The sequence below is a fragment of the Melanostigma gelatinosum genome (assembly GCF_949748355.1).
Source record: "Melanostigma gelatinosum genome assembly, chromosome: 4".
NCBI lineage: Eukaryota > Metazoa > Chordata > Actinopteri > Perciformes > Zoarcidae > Melanostigma > Melanostigma gelatinosum.
The window spans coordinates 5,062,561-5,084,122 of record NC_136637.1 but is presented as its reverse complement, the minus strand read 5'-3'; the positions used below and the strand labels follow the sequence as shown (position 1 = coordinate 5,084,122).

At 44.1% G+C, this 21,562-nt stretch overlaps 1 protein-coding gene across 1 annotated transcript in view; it reads left to right on the top strand.

The window, feature by feature from the left end:
* The window catches only part of frem1b (Fras1 related extracellular matrix 1b), a 53,295-nt gene that overhangs the window by 28,589 nt on the left and 3,144 nt on the right, over positions 1-21,562 (top strand). The window contains exons 15-31 of the mRNA XM_079266913.1: positions 2,150-2,243; positions 2,426-2,678; positions 3,797-3,991; positions 7,424-7,612; positions 7,691-7,887; positions 8,020-8,245; positions 9,813-9,957; positions 11,777-11,918; positions 12,426-12,633; positions 14,235-14,499; positions 16,586-17,006; positions 19,427-19,628; positions 19,720-19,864; positions 20,295-20,424; positions 20,543-20,615; positions 20,858-21,007; positions 21,125-21,435. Of these exons, the coding sequence (XP_079123039.1) occupies positions 2,150-2,243; positions 2,426-2,678; positions 3,797-3,991; positions 7,424-7,612; positions 7,691-7,887; positions 8,020-8,245; positions 9,813-9,957; positions 11,777-11,918; positions 12,426-12,633; positions 14,235-14,499; positions 16,586-17,006; positions 19,427-19,628; positions 19,720-19,864; positions 20,295-20,424; positions 20,543-20,615; positions 20,858-21,007; positions 21,125-21,435 (3,346 nt within the window). The remainder of the gene's footprint in view (positions 1-2,149; positions 2,244-2,425; positions 2,679-3,796; positions 3,992-7,423; positions 7,613-7,690; positions 7,888-8,019; positions 8,246-9,812; positions 9,958-11,776; positions 11,919-12,425; positions 12,634-14,234; positions 14,500-16,585; positions 17,007-19,426; positions 19,629-19,719; positions 19,865-20,294; positions 20,425-20,542; positions 20,616-20,857; positions 21,008-21,124; positions 21,436-21,562) is intronic.

Below are 21,562 nucleotides of genomic sequence, written 5' to 3'. Positions count from 1 at the left end.
GCCAGTTGCTGCTAGCACAACAGCTATTCAGAGCTATGAGCAACAACAGTTATTGCCTCATTGCTTTTCGTTTGGTAGCCGTGAGAGACCTTAGTCTGTAATGCAAGTATGTCTGCATGAAAAGATGTACAAAGATATATTATATATTCGCTAATGCTAATCGCGGTTAGCATTTCCCCATTGGCCGTAATGTTAAAATTAGCTTAGAAGCTAGCGACATGTTATGATGTTCATAGAAGACAACTTTAGTACTGTTGAAAGCATCTTGCTGTTCAACGGGGACACCTGCGGCTTATAGACCAGTGCAGCTTATCTATGTGCAAATTATTTTTTTTCTTTTAAGAATCTGCTGGCGCGGCCTATATGCCGGTGCGCTCTATAGTCCGGGAAGTACGGTATATTAATACATAATATAATTATGATAAAACATAATTTTGGCCAAAATGTCCATTGTTCTAAAGAGCTAATTTCTTTATTTTTATATTTCATTTGAAAAAGTAGACACAATAGTAACCTAGACATTTTAGATGTGTTGGGTTTTAAGTGGTTGAGCTGATGTGATTAAACAAGAAAACAATCCAAACAAGGTTTTAATAAACCAAATTAGTTTGAAGTTATGTGGATTCAAAATCTCTGGAACAATACAGTGATGTAATACAAAACGGATGTTGTCCCGATGGGTTTCAGGATCACTGCCTGTAGTGACATGGAGACCAAACATGATCAAAGCTATGTGAATATCCCAGAGAGCTAACACGCTAATTAGATGTTCCATGATTACACGCTGCAGGCCCACGTGCACTGATTCCTCTGTAAACTGTTAGTCTGCACCTTCTTTTTGACTGGATCCTTGTGGGAGTGTCTGTTTACAGTGTCCTCACTGATCCGGCTGCCGAAGCTAACAGTAACATAAACTAAAACCTCAGGAGGAAGCGACACATTTAGTCAGGTCTGGGTTTTCGGATGTGGGTATTTCAATGTGGGTGTATGAGAGTTATCGCTCCATGTTTATCTCCATACCCACACATTTTTTGAAACTTTTGGTCTCAGCATTCTGTCTCTCTCCTCATGCGGCCTCGGTACACTCAAAGGAATTTAAAAAATATGTTTTTAATTTTGAAAAATAATTTTTGGCGCCTGTGGAAAGTGGCTATTTTACAATGTCATAGGTTGATTTCTGGCTCTGTATGCCAGCTCTGTGGTCTCAAACCTGCTTCTGGAGACTCGTGTTAAGCCAATCAAGAGCTAGAGAGGAAGTAAAGCAATGGGTTATTAATATATATTATTATATAAATTGGAAACATATGTATATGTACTGTATACTGTCCTCTATTCAGCAGTGACTCTATTTCACTAAGATCTTTGTCGTAGTTTAAGTTCCTTATTTGACATCTACTTTGTCCGTGAGCAAATTCTAGGGCCTTTACACACCTACCTCGTTTGATCCGAATCAAAATGGTGTGAAACCTCCACCTGAGGGCCAAGTTAATAAGGATGCCTCAGTGTTCTACTGAACGACTCAGAAGGTCTTTCGTTCCAGCAGCGGTCAGATTTTTGAAATGTTTTTTAGATGTAGCATCTTTCTGCTGTTAATCATGTCTCAAATGGCTTTTTATGGTGTCATTTATTTGTTGTACTGTGTTTTATGTTTGTTTTGTCCTCTGGAAACTGTATTTATTATTTGTTGTCTGTATGAGTTGATTTGGTGGCACTGGGGATTATAATGAGTTCTAACCTAACCTGACCAAAAGAGGTGGTCTCTGTCTGAGTCAAACTGAACCATCATCCTGTTCGTTTCAAGTAATTAAAGTAAGTAATCGTTTTTTTGGATGGTTCAGACTTTTGGACCACCTACAGGACGTTTTGTCTTCAGAACCGGGAAAAAGGAAAAACAAGGCGAGAAAACAAAATGAACTGTTGAGAGAGGAGGAGACCAAGTGACATTTGATCCGATAACTTTATTGAGACTGTTCGAAAACATTCACACTTTTCAATATTTTCCAAGAGGATGAGAGACAGAGGACAGGACAAATGACCTGTGTCGGGTTGGTCATAAAATGATGCTCTACAGAGAATAACATTGGTAAAACCAGTACTACATTTTGTAATTCATGTTGGGTGTACTGTGCGATGGCTCTTTGTGTGGCAGGTACATCCATGACGACTCTGAGACCACCCAGGATGAAGTCCATCTGAAGGTGACGGACGGTCTGAACTCAGTAGTCGTCGTCCTGCCGGTACAGGTGAGTGTCCTGTCCCGCCAAAACGTGTACAACATTATCATCAATCAAGGCTTTTGATTATTTTCTGTTTTTAGTTTTGGACGTTTTTTGATTTGGACTCCCAAGTTTACATTTCTTTACTGAGCCTTTATTTGTTCGTGCTGTGTGTTTTTAGTCTGTGAAGGCTCTCCTGCTGTCCTCAGGTCCTGCCGATGAACGATGAACCTCCCCAGCTGGGTGGAGGGCTGCGGGGGGAGCTGAGCTGCGAGGAGGCGGGGCGGGTCCAGGTAACGGTGGACTACCTGTCGGCTACAGACCGGGACAGCGACGACTCTAGACTGACCTACATGCTGGCTCGGAGTCCAGGCAGAGGAGAGCTTCAGAGAGCCGGATTGACCGTGGACAAGTTCTCCCAGCAGGACCTGCTGCAGGGACACATCTACTATGTCCACACAGGTGAGGGAGCATTGTTGTGGAAATAAATGGTGTGCGTCTGCTCTTTTGCTAATTTTCACTACTTTATATGGAGTGAGGTAGTTTAGTCTCTACTACCCAACCCTTGCAACTCAAAAGACCTTGCAGTGTTCAATGAAAATGCAAAGGACTGTGTAAAGAAACTGTCAAATAACCATCACGCTTCAGTGAAAAGAAGAAGAAGCTCGTTTGGTCCAATAGTTCCCAGCATGGGGTTTTGGCCCCTCCAAAGGGTCACCAGAAAAATCTGAGGGGTCAAGAGATGATTAATGGAAGCGCAAATAAGAATATACGTTCTCATACACAAATATCTGTCTTCAGTTGCTGGACTTTTTTCTATTCTTGGATGATTTGACCTCTTTGAGCGTTGAGTAGTTATTAAAATAAAACCATTTGAAAAGTTAAGAGGGTAGATATCTCTTTGGTGTAACTGCTGACAACTCAGAGACATCTGAAATGTGACAATTAGACCCTCACACAAGGCATCATAAACAATCACTACACATTACATTTTCAATAAATCAAAACTGAAGAAACAAGCGATAAATATCAGAATGACTCTATTAAAAAAGTCCTGTTTCATATAAAGTTATGCTGCAGTTATGATGCTCACGGTTGTCAGAGATGCACAATAAAATGGTTGTACCTTCCAACTGAATCTAATGAGTTCAATTTGACTTCACAGATCAGCCTGACTTTCTTGTTTACTGATCGCTGGCTCAGAGTTGTTTTAATGACTGCTGTCACAACATTTTGTGCTACTTCACATTAAGAACTTATCCTCGGCCAAACAGGTGAACGCTTTTATTGTGAAGTTGTTTTGGTCAATGAAATGTATCTGCCACAGAGATAGCGTTCCAAGTCCTCCATAATGTTTCTTCACAACAAGATATGGACATATTTGGTCAGCTGATGAGATTTTGATATTACAGGGAGTTGAAGTGCAAACAGAAACAGTCGTAGGGAGCAGTTAGGAGCTAAAGAGCTGCTGTTTGTGAGAACAATGTGAATCATGTCCTTTGTCTGTTGTCATGAAGCTCTTCATTAGACTCGTTGTTCTCACAGCATTCAGGAATAACATTTTGGGGTTTCTGTTTCAGGAGGGGAGATCGGACCCGAGTCGGTATTTGACACTCTCACCCTCATCATCTCTGACGGCGAGGCTGGAGGGACAGACGGATGTTGCCATGGAGACGCCCCGCCCCCTCCCGTGCCTCTCCACGGCACGCTTCCTGTGTACGACCTCAACATCACCGTTCTCCCTGTCAACAACAAAGTACCCACCGTCACTCTGGGTAGGATTTCTGTCATGACACACCCGAGGAACAGTTTACCTCCAGGGTATCTTTTAAAAATCACAGAATTTTGTTCACTCAAAAAAGGCTTTTAAAAATTGGCGTTGAAAATGTTATTTGAGTAAAAGTATGGAAGGATAATAAATGTAGTTTAAGTATTAAAAGTAGAAAAATGTCCCCTGTGACTGTTATATAATCATATATTCTATCATTAACTTAGCATGCATTAATGTAAAAGCAGGATTTTACTGTTTACTGTAATATATATATATATATATACATATTTATAACAATGATATAATAATTATTATATGATGGTGAAATGACACCAAAACATTCGAGTAAAGAGTGCTAATAAAAAACATCAGTCATTTCTTGGTTTATCAATACTACAATCTTTTATAATTTAGCATCCTGGCCCGTTTAATTCCGAGTTTCGGAACGCATGTCTTCCATAACATAACATAAAAGTGTCCGTTCTGGACTGCTGTAGAAACATGGCGGTGCAAGATGGCGGACTCCGTGGAAGACGACCCTCCCTATGTAGATAGAAACGGCTTTATCTTCATCTAAGCCAATGAAAACACTATGATTCTTCGATTTGAATGGAAACAGTTATGAAGAGTGTATTCCATCTCTGCCAATTAATCCCCCAAAAATGTTACACACTGTTCCTTTAAATTGCGTTGTGAAATTTTAACATCTTTAAAAGTATTGTATTTAACTTGGTGAACCTGCAGTAAATGTAATTATTTCTGTTGGTGATAAGAACACACGCATGTTCAGCATTAACTAAAACCTGAGAAATGATAAACAGGACATTTTCCAGCTCAGCTTCAGTGTGAATGGAGCCGAAAATGTCTCAATGAGAGACTGAGAGATAAACACAACACTCGTGTGTGTGTGTGTGTGTGTGTGTGTGTGTGTGTGTGTGTGTGTTCACTGCTGACAATCCTCTTAATGCAGCGGAGCAGCTCTGACCCCGACAACATGCCGTCACCTATCAGTCCAACACACACTGTTCTGGGAAGGGTGAGGGGGGGGGGGGGGGCGGTAACATACACTTCATGTATATACACGCACACACACACTCTCCTGGGGGGGGGGGGGGGGGGTGATAGTTCTCGCCGGAGTCGGAGCCAAGAAAAGGGATTGGAGGAGCTCTGTGCTTATCAATGGAGACCAGTGACCACTGGGATTCACATTGGGATGACTGGGAGATGAGGTGTGTGTCTGTGTGTGCGTGTGTGTGTGTGTGTGCGTGTGCGTGTGTGCGTGTGTGCGTGTGTGTGTGTGTGTGTGAGAGAGAGAGACATTGCAACGGCATGTTAAAACTGCAAAAAAAACTTTGTTTGTAGAGAAGACACATTTTTAGAACTCAGGACCAAACAAGCGAAAAATCTGTAAAATTTGTCAGCTCGTTGCAAGAATATTGTCAGACTGAAGTATATTTTCTTGATAGCAGTGCTCAGCTGTATTCTGTCTAATTCTGAAGGTCTTGCGATGTAGTTCGAAACATCCATCTTTAAGTTACTGGGTCTTTTTCAGAATTCAAGGCTTTAGAAAAATGACAAGATGCTTCACTGCAAAAATCGCGAGGTGGATGGTTGGTTGTGAAAATGTTTGTGAAAATGCCAAAGAAATCATAATAAAACATCTGCAACACATCTCCAAGTCATATTTCTTGATTCTAGCAGTGCGTCCCCTTTTTCTGACCTCCTTCGAGACACTGAAGCTAATTTCTCGGAGGTTCCTGAAACTTGGAACAAGTGGGACTATTTCTCATTTTAAAACGAAAATATTAAACTTTTTCAAGTAAAACCTCAGACCCGAATAGTTTCTGCTGTGTTTCTTGCAGTGTGGTGTTTGCTGTGTGTTTTAGCTGAGTCCAAAGTCTCATTGTTTGCACATAGCATTATGGGTGATTTATGGCAGGTGTGCGTGCTGTTGACAGTGTGGCGGCCGCGCTAACGAGGTTGGCACTGACGTGTTTTGAGTGAAATCTTCCTATTGTCTGCTGGTATTACATGTACACACACACGCACACACAGCTGGGTGAGATTATCACTCCTGTGTATGTGTGTGTTCCCCAGGAGACAGTGGACAATGAGCGTCTTTTCAAAACAAAAGCAGAAAGAGGCGCATGCCCACTGTCACAATAGACAACGTGTACTAGCCGCTTCGCCAGCCGGATTACCGCGACGCTACCATGACTCTCTAATCCTGCCAGCATATCTCATCATTCATTCAACACCAGCACCGCCAGGCCGTGCAGGGTTGTGGGGGGGGGGGGCCTGTGGTGTTGCTTGGTCTAATTAATTAGCAGTGAATAAAGACGCAGAGTAAGAGCATTAGCGTGGCGAAACGCGAGGAATCCAGCTCTTCCTTGTTTCCTAGTTTAGTTTATCAGCGCGATACAGGACTGGCCATCGCTAATGCTCACGCACATTCACACAATGTATACATACATACATATATATATATATATACACAGCATAATTAATACATGCACAAGGGAGGTTTGTCAGTATGGATCCAGGTGATTGTGTTTTGTTAATTAACAGCAGTGTGAAGGAAGATGGGTGAGTGGTGGATTCATTAGCAGCTGACAATGGGATGGATGGATGAAGTGATGAACGGACAGACGGATGGATGGAAAGTTGGATGGATGGATAAACTGAGGGAGGGATAGATGAATAGATGAACTGATGGATGTATAGATGGATGGATGGAGTGATAAACTGATTAACTGATGGCTGGACGGACGCATAGATGAACGGATGAATGGATGGATAGACGGATGGATGGATAGATAAAAGGATGGACAGATTGATGAACGGATGGATGGATGAAGGGACTGATAGATGTACTGATGGACGGATGGACAGATGGATGGATATATTAAACTAATGGATGGATTGATGTACTGATCGATTCGATGGATGGATGGATGGATGGATGGATGGATGGATGGATGGACGGATGGATGAACGGATGGATGGATGGACGGATGGATGAACGGATGGATGGATGGACGGATGGCTGGATGATGAATAGATGGATAATGGATGACAGACGGATGGATGGACAGCTGCCTGACATGGACAGACTACCAAGTACTGGCAGTTTTCCTGGTGGGCTGCTCCACAGATCGGGGCGATACAGGTGATCGTTCAGTCGAGTGGGCCCTGTGTGGTTCAGGGTGACCTCCCTTTTGTCTATCTCCCCACTGTTCCAACGTCCTGTTACCTGGCTGGGTCTTTGGAGTTGCCAGGTCATTCTTTTCCACGTGTACAATTTGGGTGTATAACATAGGAGGCTAAATCAGGAAATGGAAATATTTTTCACCCCGGTGACAGTGGAGACAAACTGCTAGATCCATGGAAAAACCATTTGCACGACTCATGTCACTGTTGTTATGTGTTGACTTAGGTGACTCCATGTTGGTGGTGGACGAGGGCTCCTCCGCCTGTCTGTGTGGGGGGGTCCTCGGGGCCTCAGACCCTGACAGCCCCCCCGACCGGCTGACCTTTCACCTGGAGTCTTCTCCTCTGCACGGCTTCCTGGAGAACACGCTGCCGACACCCGGCTCCGAGAAGAGCAACGCGGGAGTCCGAGTCGGTCAGTCTGTCTGTGTGTGTGTGTGTGTGTGTTTGCCACACACCTGACCTGACCCTGGCATATCCCTCTCTTTTCCAGAATCCTTCAGTCTCGTTCACCTGAACTCGGGTTTCATCAACTACGTCCAATCGGAGAGCAAAGGGGCGGAGCCGACTGTCGACCAGCTGTACATCAGCGTGAGTGATGGGCTGCACCGCTCCGCCCTTGTCCCCTTCTACATCATCATCAATCCAACCAATGACGAGACACCTTCGCTGCTGCTTGCCAACTTCACCGTAAGTTCAAGACCTTTTTTTTTTTTACTCCACGTGTGGTAAAAATCTAACAATGACATTTTTCTTCCATCCAACGGCCTCACAGGGCGCTCGCGTAGGTATAGAGTAATTCCTGTTGTACATCTAACGCAGGTGAAGGAAGGCGGGATGAGGGAGCTGACTCCGTCCATACTGGACGGCTTCGACCTGGACGCCCCCCCGGACGTCCTGACATTCACGCTGGTTCAGCCGCCGGCTCACGGCAGCCTGATCAACGGCATCTATGGCACCGAGACGAGCCGCTACAAGGAGATGGGGGCCGACCTCCTGCGGAGGAGCCTCCCCGTCACCTCCTTCACCCTGCAGGAGATCCGACAAGGTGAGAGGGACGCCTACGAGGTCGCTGAGTCAAATGGTTGTGTGGACAAATAGCATCAATTCTGTAAAGTACTATACTTTTGAAGTAGATTATTAAGTATTGTCTTAGTTGATAGTATGAGTAAATGGTTATTTCATGCTCACGACAACTTTTATTTAGTGATCTTGCAATGAGATTTAAAAACACTTTCGATGGACATTTGTCACTATGGTGTGTGTGTGTGTGTGTGTTTTGTCCTCCTCTCAGCCCTCTGCCAACACAATCTGCCTCTCAGCCCTGCAGCTGACTAATTGCCCCGGGCCTCGGCATACCGGCCACCACACACACACGCACGCACGCACACACACACACACACACACACACACACACACACACACACACACACACACACACACACACACACAGAGAGGCAGGTCCTGCTGTAACATCTGGCTCCGATGTCGGCTATATTTGCCCAGGGATGGCCGTCTTGTAGACATTTGTATTGAATTTGAGTCAAATTCAATACAAATGTCTCATTATTTGACTCAATGTGTTCCCTTTTCTTGTCTCGTAGTTGCCCCTTTATCACTTTCATAATTTAACTTTCAAGCTTGAGTGAAACTCGCACCCCTTTTGAGTCAACTGATAAGTCAAATATGAACACACATACTGCTTGAATCAAAGAAACTTACTGTTTTATCTCATCCTGCCAATGATGTTATTACGGTTTATAAATCATCTTATATATAAAATATATATAGCAAATAAGACACTCATTATTACTTGCTGCAGATTCACAAAAATGTCACAAAATATAGCCTAGAAGCTGCAACACTTAAGCTGCCCTCGTTCAAACGTGCTGTTAACATCACCATGGGTTAGTTGGGAACTGTATTGCTTGAAAACTGAGCAAAAATTTGGGTGGGACAGGGGAAAACTAACCCACGATGCATGTTCTTGTACACTAGTTGGCTACTTATCTCTACTTTCTTATGTTCAACAAAAATTAAGCAGTAAAACGTCGCCCATTTGTTCACACATATTTAATAAAAGGAAGTTTGCAATTTGCATGCTAAAATGCTGCTGTATGAATAAATTATGTAGCTACACCAACAAAGTCAATATTGTATTCTGGTTGTTGTTTGGTTTGGGAGGACGTCCTTATTTTACGTGTTTTGGCCAATAACATGAAAAAAGTCAAATATGTTAAATTGATAGACGAGGTCCCGCCCTAAAGCGAGGACAGCAGGAGGCCGTCCTCCTCTACCCCCACACCAGCACCACTGTCGTGTCTGTTCTGAGGGTGTCACTGTTGAGGCATTTTAATCATAATTGTATTGATGGATATACAATGGATAAATATTTTATAAACGACACTGAGATGTTTTAATGGTTTATTCCAACCACTTGCTCTTGTTTATATTTTGGATCCTCCTCTTGCCTCTTAAAAATGAATCATATGTCTCTGCTTTTAGTGCGCAAACAAATGAATGAAAGAAACAAAAACAAATGAGAAGGTAAACATAGACGCGCTACATTTATAACTCATTTTTTTATTTCCCCCCTCCTCTTCCTCCCGCTGCAGGCATGAAGATCGTGTACATGCACGATGACACGGAAACCCTGAAGGACGCCGTGGCTCTGCGGCTGACAGATGGCGTCCACACAGTCCAGGGGACGGCTCGGGTCACCGTGCTGCCGGTCAACGACGAGAAGCCACGGCTGCTCAAGTACACGCCTACGCACGCATGCACACACACACACACACACACACACACACACACGCACACACACAGATGTGAGCTGATATGAGGATTTAGTGCTTAATGCCTGTTAATATGGTATAACTGGAAATATGTGACTGTGTGATGTTTTAGGTCAGGGTCGCACCGACAGACGCAGAAGTTTTTTCTTTGTACATAAAGACGGCTTCTATTTTTATAATATAGTTAGTTAGTAGACTGACTATTTGTAAGTATCTCATACAACTCCACTTCTAAAGACCCAAACCATCCCTAATACAAGTAAAAGTAGTCATTATGCAGAATGGCCCCTGACAGAATAATATATATTCTATTATTGGATTGTAATTATTGACGCAATCATGTGTTTAATGTTGCAGCTGGTAAATGTGGAGCTCATTTTAATGTATTTATGTACTGCTGGGTCGTTTAAGCTATAATAATACGTCATCATTTCTTATTTCGAAAATATTTTCGAATGCGGAAAGTAACTAAAACTGTCAGATAATTGTAGTGGAGTAAAGAGTACTATATTTCCCTGGAGTAGAAGTATAACGTTGAATAAATTGTCAAATAATCTGGTGAAGTACAACTACAAAAGTACAATGTACTTCAAGTGACGTTTTATTTTCTTTGCTTGCCTGAACACCGACAGTAGTGTATTTTGACTCAATCCCACATACACCATACTGCTGCCATAAACACTCACTAATACACCAAATGTGGTTAATCCGCCGCGGAAAATAGTCCCCTGCATGACTGAAATGAAATAAGAAATATATTTCTTTTTTTAAAGATTATTTTAAAGAAGTCAGGCAGTATTGCGAGACCGACTCACATGTTGTTGGTTTGTGTCTAAATATGTCTTTGATGATAACCATTAAATATAGAATAACACCAGAATTAAGCTTTGAAATGATATTCTCTGGGATGTGGAACAAAATGTCTTGTTACATTTGAATTTCTCGTTTTATGTTGATGCACTCTGACGCGATAATCGGAGGAGGCTGCCACTGTGAAAAAATCCAGAGGGGACGAGGTCAGGGGAGTCAACACGGGACAGGGGGGGAGTAGAAGGGGGAGTGACCTGTGTGTGCGCACATGTGGCGGGTCTCTTTGCTTGAGTGGGTGTTCAGTCCTCCACCTCAAAAACCCATAATATTTTCATTCCAACGAGCGAGCAATTGGGAATTTGCTTCCTTGACTGGGTTCCCCATGCTGTCCCCCCACCCCTCCCCCCTTCTACCCCCTTTACCCTCACCTCACGTCCTCGCTGTCCCCAGATCAGCCGTCGGTGTGTGTGTGGGTGCGAGGCAGATGCACAGCCTCCTTGTTTTTTTTTGCGTTCCTGCAGGACGGACGAGGCTTCCTCTCCTGCGTGGATTTTAGTTCCGAGTGAGGAAGCAGCCAGAAGCTTTGTGATGTTCACCGACCCCCCCCTCCCCCCCCCCCCCCTCCCCCTCCCCCAAACACCACCACCCAACAACACCACCGCCCCAGATCTCCATGATCCCGCTTGGGAAAAAAAACCTGCTCCCACACTTCTTCCTGCTTGTTTCTGCAGTTTCATCACATCAAAAGTTGGACATTTCAAACACATCCCATGTTTTTACGACTCTTTTTGAAAGCTGGAGCAGAACAGAATAAAATCGAAACTCTATTTTGCGTATTGAATTGATTTGAACAGCACAAAAGGAAAAGTCTAGAATCAGCTAAAACTAATCAAAACGTCATCTCAGTTCAAAAAATTCACCTTGAACATATATAATTATAACCATTGTTTTTTCTTCTTCGTCGGTGTCTTCAGGAACGTGGGGTTGGAGGTGGACTCCGGTGAGAGCAGGGTGATTTCCAGCGTGGCTCTTGAGGCCCAGGACCTGGACACCCCCCCTAACCAGGTGCACTACTTTCTCAACGCTGCGCCGCGCTTTGGCAACCTGCGGCTTAAGGTGAGGAAAACAACATTGTTTCTCTTTGTGAGGAGTTTTGAGTTTTAGACTTCAATTTTGAAGACATCTTGGAAAGAGCCAGTACTGTTCTTAACTTTAAACTCAAGGCAGCAGGACAGTGACGCCACAAACATGATAATCTTATAGATTATGATGCATTGCTGTAGATTAAACCAGGCGGCAATCTCCTTTTCTGCCCGAGTGAAGCCAATGAGGAAGTATCCTTAAACTTGCATTCTCTCTACGGACCAGCAGGGGGCGACTCCTCTGGTTGCAATGAAGTCTATGAGAAAATGACTCTACTTCTCACTTGATTTATTACCTCAGTAAACATTGTAAACATGAGTTCATGGTCTCAATCTCTATGTTCAAGTCTTCTTCAATACAGCATGATGTTCATTTCGTAAATTATGAAATAAATTTAGAATCAAATAGACCAGGTGTTCCTGATGGTTGTACCGAGTGACTGATCCACTGTCGTGACGGCACTGAACTTCGTGAGCGCAGACGGAGTCGGGCTGGACCGAGCTGTCGGCCGGCCGGAACTTCACTCAGGATGACGTGGAGATGAACCGCCTGTGGTACGCTCACACCAGAGCTTCCGCCGATGCCGCCAGGTTCAAAGGTCACGACAGCTTCCGCTTCACCCTCAGCGACCTGGACAACGAGAGCCCCGCGCAGAGCTTCTTCATCTCCGTCCACACCGTGCAGAAAGGTCAGAGGTTTCACTTTTAAAGGGAATTGTCGTAAAAGTTGAGTTTTCCAAAGTTCGTGACTGATCTGGAGTCAGCAGGAAACAATCTCAGCTCCAGCAGCTCCATTTACCGTTTTTCAGCTTTGAAGCCGACATGGATGAAGAGTTCTTAAAGTATTCAGAAAATAAAACAAGTCGCATGACGACTGACTAAAGTTACAGCAACAATAAGAAGCATGGCCTCACACACACACACACACACACACACACACACACACACACACACTGCCTCTAAACCTTCTCACACTTGAGCCGCTCCGCGGTCCTTCTGGCTTGTTCATATATTATTGAGCGCCCCCCCCCCCTCTTCCTCCAGCTCACAGTGCCAGTTTTGCCAGTCGGGTGAACACGGTGCGCCGAGGCCTCGGCCCTTCTGGCTGCGGGCCCTCTGATCCTGGAGGAGCGGAGGTGAGAAACGACCGGCCTCCTCAGCCGGTGAATAATTAACGGAAGGGAGGTGGAGCAGCTGTGGAGGGGCGCTGGCTTGTGTCCTTTGGGTGCTCCTCCTCCTCCTCCTCCTCCTGCAAGAACAACACTCCAAAAAACTGACATTTAGGCCTTGCTGAATATGAATTCATCCTCTTGTCACTTTAACTTTTGCCAGTCGATAGAGATAAAGCAGCACTTTTTAGTTTGAGCGGCTCAGGCGGGATTTTTAAAAATATTTATTTATTTAGGGTAGATGCTCATTTAAAGGGACATTCACACATTTTTGCAGATTCGTCTCTGAGAATCCGGGTCGTAGGTGGAAATAGACGAGTCCCCATCACCGCTTGTAATGTATGTAAAGAACTGCTAAGAAGACATTCATGCAGATCCCGTAGAACCAGTTATATGTTTAAATAAAGAACTGTTACGCCTTTTCTGTTCTGTGCTTTTATCAACTTTGGAGAAAAACAAAAAGGAAAGTAAAAGCGTCTGCTGCATGAAACCTGTTTTACTTTCCAAAACTGACATTTTTATGACGTCTTAATGTTTCGATTGTATTTTCAGTGGGTGTGCTAAAGGCCTACATCGTTAATGCCTCTGAGCAGACTGCATAGAATATAAGAAGAATGTAATGAGATTGTTCAAGGGCCGCTGGTAAATAATAAGCTTCTTACAGAGTTTTACAACATAAACAAAATGCTATCGTTGTATCACAAAGTCCATATCTTATGTTTTTACAGAATTCTTATTTAATTTTCACATAAACACACACAAAAGTTGTTTTGTTTCCATCTTTAAGATGAAGTTATTTTTGGTTCTTTGGCAACATGCAGAGCCCTGAAAACCATGTGGTTACAGAAAAAGGACGAGGAAAACGCACGTGAGCTGCTTATTCTGCCGCCCAGTCCCCTGTCAGTTACTACAAAATAGGAAAATTAAACTGATAGAAAGAAATGTATTGCCTTGCTGTATGTGATTTTGAAACATTCAAAATAAAGACCATAAATTACCACATTTCTTGTGGATAATTACCAAAAATGTCCAGAAGTTAGCAGCTAAAAACAGCTCCATCTGTCTAGAAGCCATATATATTCGTCTTAGTGTCCTTGACCTTTTCCTCTGGCCTCCTCCAGGTGAGTTGGTGCTGCTGAGCAAGGCAGTGCGTCTGATGGAGGGGCAGCGCGTCGTCCTGAACACCAACATCCTGCTGGCGTCGGACTCGGCCGGCCGTCCGGAGGAGCTGGTCTACACGGTGTCGGTCCCACCGCGGCACGGCCTCGTCCACGCCGTCCAGCAGCCGGGCGTCCCCCTGACCACCTTCACACAGCTGGACGTGGCCGCCCACCGGGTGTGCTACACCCACGACAACAGCCACCACGCAGAGACGGACTCCTTCAGGTGAGAATACACGCGCTCGCGATACATGGAAATCTATGGCTGTTAATAGCTCAATGAAATCAGCATCATCTTGGTCATTCGGGGCTCTCTTAAAGAAAAAATATAAAGATCCCAATGGACTATTCTGATTCAAATATAAGTCAAATACATTTTTTTTAAATTTAAATTAAAAACTTTCAAGGATGTAACAAATAAACCTAACTCCTTCTTGTTCCGCTGTCGGTGTCGAACAGCTGTTTGACTTTGGCCTTTTTGCAGCACAGCATGAAATTCTGCTCACATCAGCCTACATATTGTGAGAAGATATTTCTGTCGAGAAAAGTATCACACACAACATTTGGCCGGCGAAAGAGAAACTGGGCAGCGAGACGAGAGAGAGAGCGTCGGGAGACGAGAGGCTTTCTCTGCTGCAGTATGTTTATCTGCTTTTCCAGCCAATTTGGCAGCAGCGGGGTTTTTTTGAAGGAGGGGGGGGGGGGGAGAGCAGTGTGTTGGGGTGAGTGTGACCTGGAGTGTGTGCAGACCCCGGGTTTGTCACCCAGACCTCTGCTGCCCCGACCGGCTGGTTTGTCTGGCTCTGAAAGAGCCGGTCAGACTACAGCCAAGACTCAGAGACTGAGGGACTGGAGGACGGTGAGACAGGGAGAATGGGGGACAAGGGGACAGGGAGACAGGGGTAGAGAGACACAAAGACAGAAAGAGAGAAAGAAGGACAAAGACAGACAGACAGACAAACAGAAAGAGAGATATAAAGACAAGACTGTATCAGGACAGAGGAGGATGTTCGGTTGTTCTGTCGACTCAGGTGTGGCCAAATTTGAAGAAGACACACCTGTGCATCATTCGTGTGTGTGTGTGTGTGTGTGTTGCCGTGACAGCAGATGATGAATGGGCATTACTAGGAGAGTAACAACAGGCGTCGGCACGACGACGCCGGCCAGAGCGCCGGCCACAGACGGCCATCCCTGGGCAAATATGGCCGACATCGGAGCCAGATGTTACAGCAGGACCTGCCTCTGTGTGTGTGTGTGTGTGTGTGTGTGGTGGCCGGTATGCCGAAGCCCGGGGCAATTAGTCAGCTGCAGGGCTGAGAGACAGATTGTGTTGGCAGAGGGCTGAGAGGAGGACAAAACACACACACACACACACACACACACACACCATAGTGACAATTGGCAGTGTAGTGGACCTGAAAAATGAGCCGCGTGTGTATACAAATGAAAAAAGGCCTTTATGTGAGTGATTGATGACTGAAGCTCCCGTCAGTGTTACTCAAGAGTCATGAGATTAATTACTGTCAATATTTTATGACCAAACTGCACACAAAGACACTTATTTAAATGAAAATGTAGCATTTAACACACATTTTTTCATGTGTTTTTAAATGTTTCGCAAAAAAAAAGAACAAAGAAAAGATTCAAATCTGTGCAGCAGAAGTGGAGATATCCTGACTTTTATTCGTCCAAAAACACTGGATCCATTTCCCATCATGCAACTGAATAGTTATTGCAGGTCTCCAGTTTGTAAAATAAAGCAACAAACAGACCTTAAGGCAACAACAGAACAATTGACATTCCCTGTCTGTCATCTTCCTACTGATAAAGGGAGGAAATGTACCAAAAAAAGAAGGCAAAGAAAGAAATGCTAAGAGCTAAAATCACGATGGAATAAAATGTATATATATTTTCTTAAAAGTTATCATTTCGTGGGGTCGTACTCGGAAAACGGAACTTCCCAAAAGAAGTTGAAATGATCCACATGATGTGGATCTTTTAGAAAAACGGTATAAATACAAAATGAAAACTACCTTTAATTATTGAGTGAAATGTTTATTCTACTTTTTGGTCCATTTAAAGTACTTATATTTCTGTTGCAACTTATGATTCAGAATTGGATTTGCTATGTCTGATTGGACACTGCTGCAGATGTTTCTTAGCAACAGATTCATATTTTTCCTCCTTGAGATATTACCTGTGTGATGAACTTGTGATCAGGCCATTGAATGCTTTACTGATAATGATAGATTAAGAAACAGTTTGTATGATCTCAGATCTGCTTCTAACCAAACTGTCTCTGGTCTTCACAGTGTTGTCGTCACCAACGGCGACTCGACCAGCAGCGGAACCCTCCACTTCACCATCGAGCACGGCGACCGCATACCGCCGACCCTCCACCACAACGAGGGCCTCCGGCTGCAGGACGGCGCCACGGAGACCGTCACCTCCGACAGGCTGCGGCTCACCGACCCCGACACCGCCGCCGCCAACCTGAGCTACGTCATCACGCAGCTGCCCCGCCACGGAAAACTGCTGCTGAGAGGAGTCCCGCTGTCGCCTCCGCTGACGTTCGCCCAGACGGACGTGGATGACCTGAACCTGGCCTACCAACACGACCCTGGCAGCCCTGCGGACATTGACAGGTTCTACTTCCTGCCGACGGATGGGAACAACAGAGGATACCTTGAGTTCGGACAGCTGAGAGAAGAGCCGGCTGTCTTCAACATACAGGTGAGCAGAACACACAACAACACATCATACAATAGTTTAGTATTAGTCGTAGTAAAAAGTACAACATTTCCCTCTGACACGTATGGATCAGAAGTATATAGTACATAGTATAGTATATAGTATATAGTATATAGTATATAGTATATAGGATATAGTATATAGGATATAGGATATAGTATATAGTACATAGTATAGTATATAGTATATAGGATATAGGATATAGTATCTCACGCTGCTGAAGTGCAGCGCTGTCAACTCTCCCAGGTAGAAAGACTGAAGTACACGGATAAATATTTGAAGCAGAGAGTAGCAGGTGAGATGGACACACACACACACACACACACACACACACACACAGAGGCAGCCAGGTGGCTGACATGCTGGCCGGACTGAGTGTCCTTAGCCTCTGAGGGACTGGATGCTGTTTGTGAGTGTGTGTGGGATATGTACAGTAGTAGAGATTTTAGTGTGTGAGTATTTTAAGGCTTCATGAATATTTGACACACACACACACACACAGGTCACAACTCTGGAGATAAAACAGCTTTTTACAGGAACTAAAATCAGAGAAGAAAGAGAAATCTGTTTTTTTTGCCTTCTAACATTCACATCAACTACAGTTAGTCTGAAAGAAACAGCAATACAAATCTTTTCAAGTGGAATTAAAGTAAAGGGCAAAGGTCAAAATGAAAGGTCTTACTGTTTGAGTCACAGACGGGTGAAATAGGCCATGTTGGATGTGTTTGTTTGTGTTAATATACTTTTAAATATGGGTGTTAATCGTTTGAAATTCTGTGATTATTACACTGTTGTTATATTTTGACTGCAGCTGAATATTTTCATTATTGAAATGAAATGGTGTGGAAGGTGATGTCATGAAATGTCTTGTTTTGTCCCTCCAACCGTCCAAAATCCAAGTAAACTCTGTGTACTGTGATGTAGACAGTAGTGGGAGGTAAATCAGTTTCCATGTGACTTTATACTTCCAGGCCACTACGTTTGTCTGACGGCTTTAGTTACTTTACATGTTCAGATTGTTTTCATGCAGAACATATACAAAGTGTTTATGAAATATGATGGTTTGTTATGAATGAAACTCCCCAACTGTTCCTCCGAGCACAGCCGAAACGATTAAAGTCGGTGAATCAATTAGTCGGATGACAGAAAGTTAATTGGCAACTATTTTGACGGCTGATGTCCTCCATTCTTCCTCCGCCTTCACTAATGTGAAGATCTACTGCATTTAATTCATTCATTGTATTATTTTAATGAAGCACATTTTCCTGATTGTACTTTCCCATGCAGGACTTCAACTTGTAACAAAGTATTTCTACAGTGTGGTAATTGTACTTTTACTTCAGTAGAGGATCTGAGTCCTTCCTCCACAACTGGATATAACGTAAAGCACTTTATCTTTAGGTTTGCAAATGTTTGGCATGTTTCCTTTATTAATAATTGGGAGATTGGGGAAAATGTAACCAAGAACCAAAGAGGAAGGAAACGTAGAAACTTCAATCATATGGAAAGAAGATGTTTTTCACTCGATGCAAAGCTGATCGTTACACATGACAGGACCGACACCCAGTGGCTGAAACGAAGAACTGCATCTCTGTCAGTTTCTATTCTTCTGGTGGCCTCTCGAGGTAATCTCTGACTTCCTGTTACCAAGCATCTGGCAGAGGGAGCTTTATAAGTATCTCTATTTGTGTATTCATATAGCTGGTGGACAAAATAACAGGAACACGTTGAGTGATGGATTTACCTGTGGGGAGACGTTCTGCTCCTCCTCTACATTTTGGAATCAAATGTTAGAGAAGTGATTACTTTGCCGATCATATTTTAAGATAAGATAAGATGAGATGAAACTGTATTCATGCTGAGGGAAATGGTTGCTCAGCAGGTGCAGTACAAAGTGGGAAAGAGTGCAAATATATAGAGTGCAAATAAAAACAAAATATAAACATCAAATATTATCAATAAGGTAAACACCAAATGTACACAAATGTGCCAAAAGGTTCACGGTAAGGATCATGACAGGTTGATGGTAATTCTACATGTAACCTGAAAGTAGTTGGTGTCATGTATGTGTAGGCTCCTTATTGCTTCGATGTATTTGTGCTTCAATTATTGTCTTTTTTCGAATTGTATGCTGCGTTTCTTGTTATTACGTCATTACTTTCTACTTCTTCTATAAAACAAGATGAAACAAACAAAAATATCACAAAACAGGTCAAAAGAAACTTAATCTGCAAAGTTACCATTAATTGTATTAGCCAGATCAATGTACACAATCTAAAAGGACCAGAAGTAAATATAAAACAATAACGTTGTAGGAAAACCTAGATTATCCACTCAGACGGTCAGATCTCCTGCGTTCTTATAATGTCTCTTTTGAATAAAAGTCTCCCGCTGTGGATCAGGTGGATCGCGTGGACAGGTTACCTCCCAGTCTGACCACCAGGCGGAGTCCCAGCACGGTGGTGGATCTGGGCAGAGGGCGTTACGGCATTCTCATCACCTCCAAACACCTGCAGGCCTCCGACCCCGACAGCCCCGCGGAGGAGCTGGAGTTCTCCATCACCAGCCCGCCGCACTTCGGCTACCTGGAGAACGCCCTCACAGGTGGGCTGTTAGTTCAAAGTATTAGCGGTGATCAATGTATTAGATGCAGATACTGTTTGTTCAGTCAGATTAAAACGTCCTGTCCTAACAGGAGCTTACATCAAAGGTCGCTTCACCCAGCGGGACGTGGACCAGCGCGCCGTGGTGTTCGTCCTCCCGGCCGACATGGAGGTGACGGCCGACAGCTTCCTGTTCCGCCTCACCGACCCGGCGGGAAATACCATGCTGCCCGAAATGTAGGATCCGAACTGATGCACAGGAACCGAAATGTGTTCATTTATTAGATGGGACTTGGTCCAGTCAGTGTCTGGCGGGATTTTAGGACCATTTTTCTTTTTTAAATCCCCCCCACCACAGGCTCCATAACTGAATTACATTTTTTTACCAACTCGTTGATCACCCCTAATTCGACAAACATGGTATGGCGTACAAATAAGTACTCTAAAACTCTTAAAGTAGCAATACCACAGTGTAGAAAAACATTTGTAAAAGTATTCATGTAAAAATATACTTAAAGTACCAAAAGTAAAAGTACTCATTCAGAAAAATCATGATTGGATTATAATCATAAATGAATGAAAGAGCTGGTAAATATATTATAGTATAGGGTAGCTCAAATACAGCAGTGTGTGGGTGTGTCTCAGTTCATGAAGGATTCTCCTGCAGACTGGAGCTGTCCTGGTCCCGGGTGGAGCTGTCGGCGACCTGCTACAGAACCTGCGAGACCTCGGGGACGCTTCAGATCCAGATCCAGCGCAGCGGGAAGAGCGTCGACCCGGCGTACGTCGCCATCCAGGTACGCGTGTGGTGACCTCCCTCCACCGTCTCCACACTCTGTGAGCAGCCGTTTGATTTTAAAAGTGCAGAGCGGATATTATGTTGATGACGTTCGCTTTACGTCCCGGTTTGTGAAGGTGGAGGAAGGATCGGCCAAACCCGGCAGGGACTTCACTCACAGCACAGCCGGTCTCATCCAGTTCGACCCAGGTATGAGTCTACTGGACTCTGTTCAGGTCCACTCTGCTTCATTTAACACAAGACACCGTCAGGGGAGTCTCTTCTTACAACATTTCAAAGCTGTGACGGACACGCAAACGCTCTCCTGGTTTAATCACCGGTGCAAAGAAACACTTTAAAAAGAAGAATTCTTTGAGCTCTGGTTACTGCTGTGATATTAAAAATACTATGATGATGATATTTTTTTGTTTACCATCCCGTCTCTTGTTTAGGAGTCAGTGTGAAAACCTGGAACATTTACCTGATAGATGACGGTCTGGAGGAAAACCACGAGACCTTCACTGTCACCCTGAAAACCCCCAAAAACGCCGTCCTGGGACAGAGGACCTCCGCTAGTGTGGAAATCATCGACCCCAGAGGAGGTAAAGCATCATCAGGAGTCAGGGTTTTTCGTTTTTTTGCTTAAATGGTAGTTTTTAGAAAGACTTACAAATTGGAAATATATTGCTAAGATACAAAGAAAGTCTGCTGTCTACTAGGACGGTGCGATCCAGACGACCTGAACGTGGAGGAGGATGAGACGCGACTCCTACCTCCTCCTCCTCCTCCCAGACCGAAGGAGGAGGACGCCGTCACCGACATCGAGGCGGAGCTGCTGTGGGAGAACCGGCCTCACCCTCCCCGAGGTGACGTCCCAAACCGCCGGCCCTACCTGGACTACGGAGAGGGGGAACCACAGGACCAGCCGGCCCCCGACGGCTACAGCCACGTCCACGGCAGGCAGCTGCCAGGGGCGGGCACTGGGAGCACTGGGAGCACTGGACACAGGGTCAGACATGGAGGACTGGAGGTGAGCATTGTTTCCAGTAGCTTTTGCGAACGGAAGTTCCTCTCTCGCACTGATTAAAAAATAATTATGGACAATTAAAAATCGTATGAGGCTGAGGCTGAAGAAATTTCTTACATTTTTATCATAT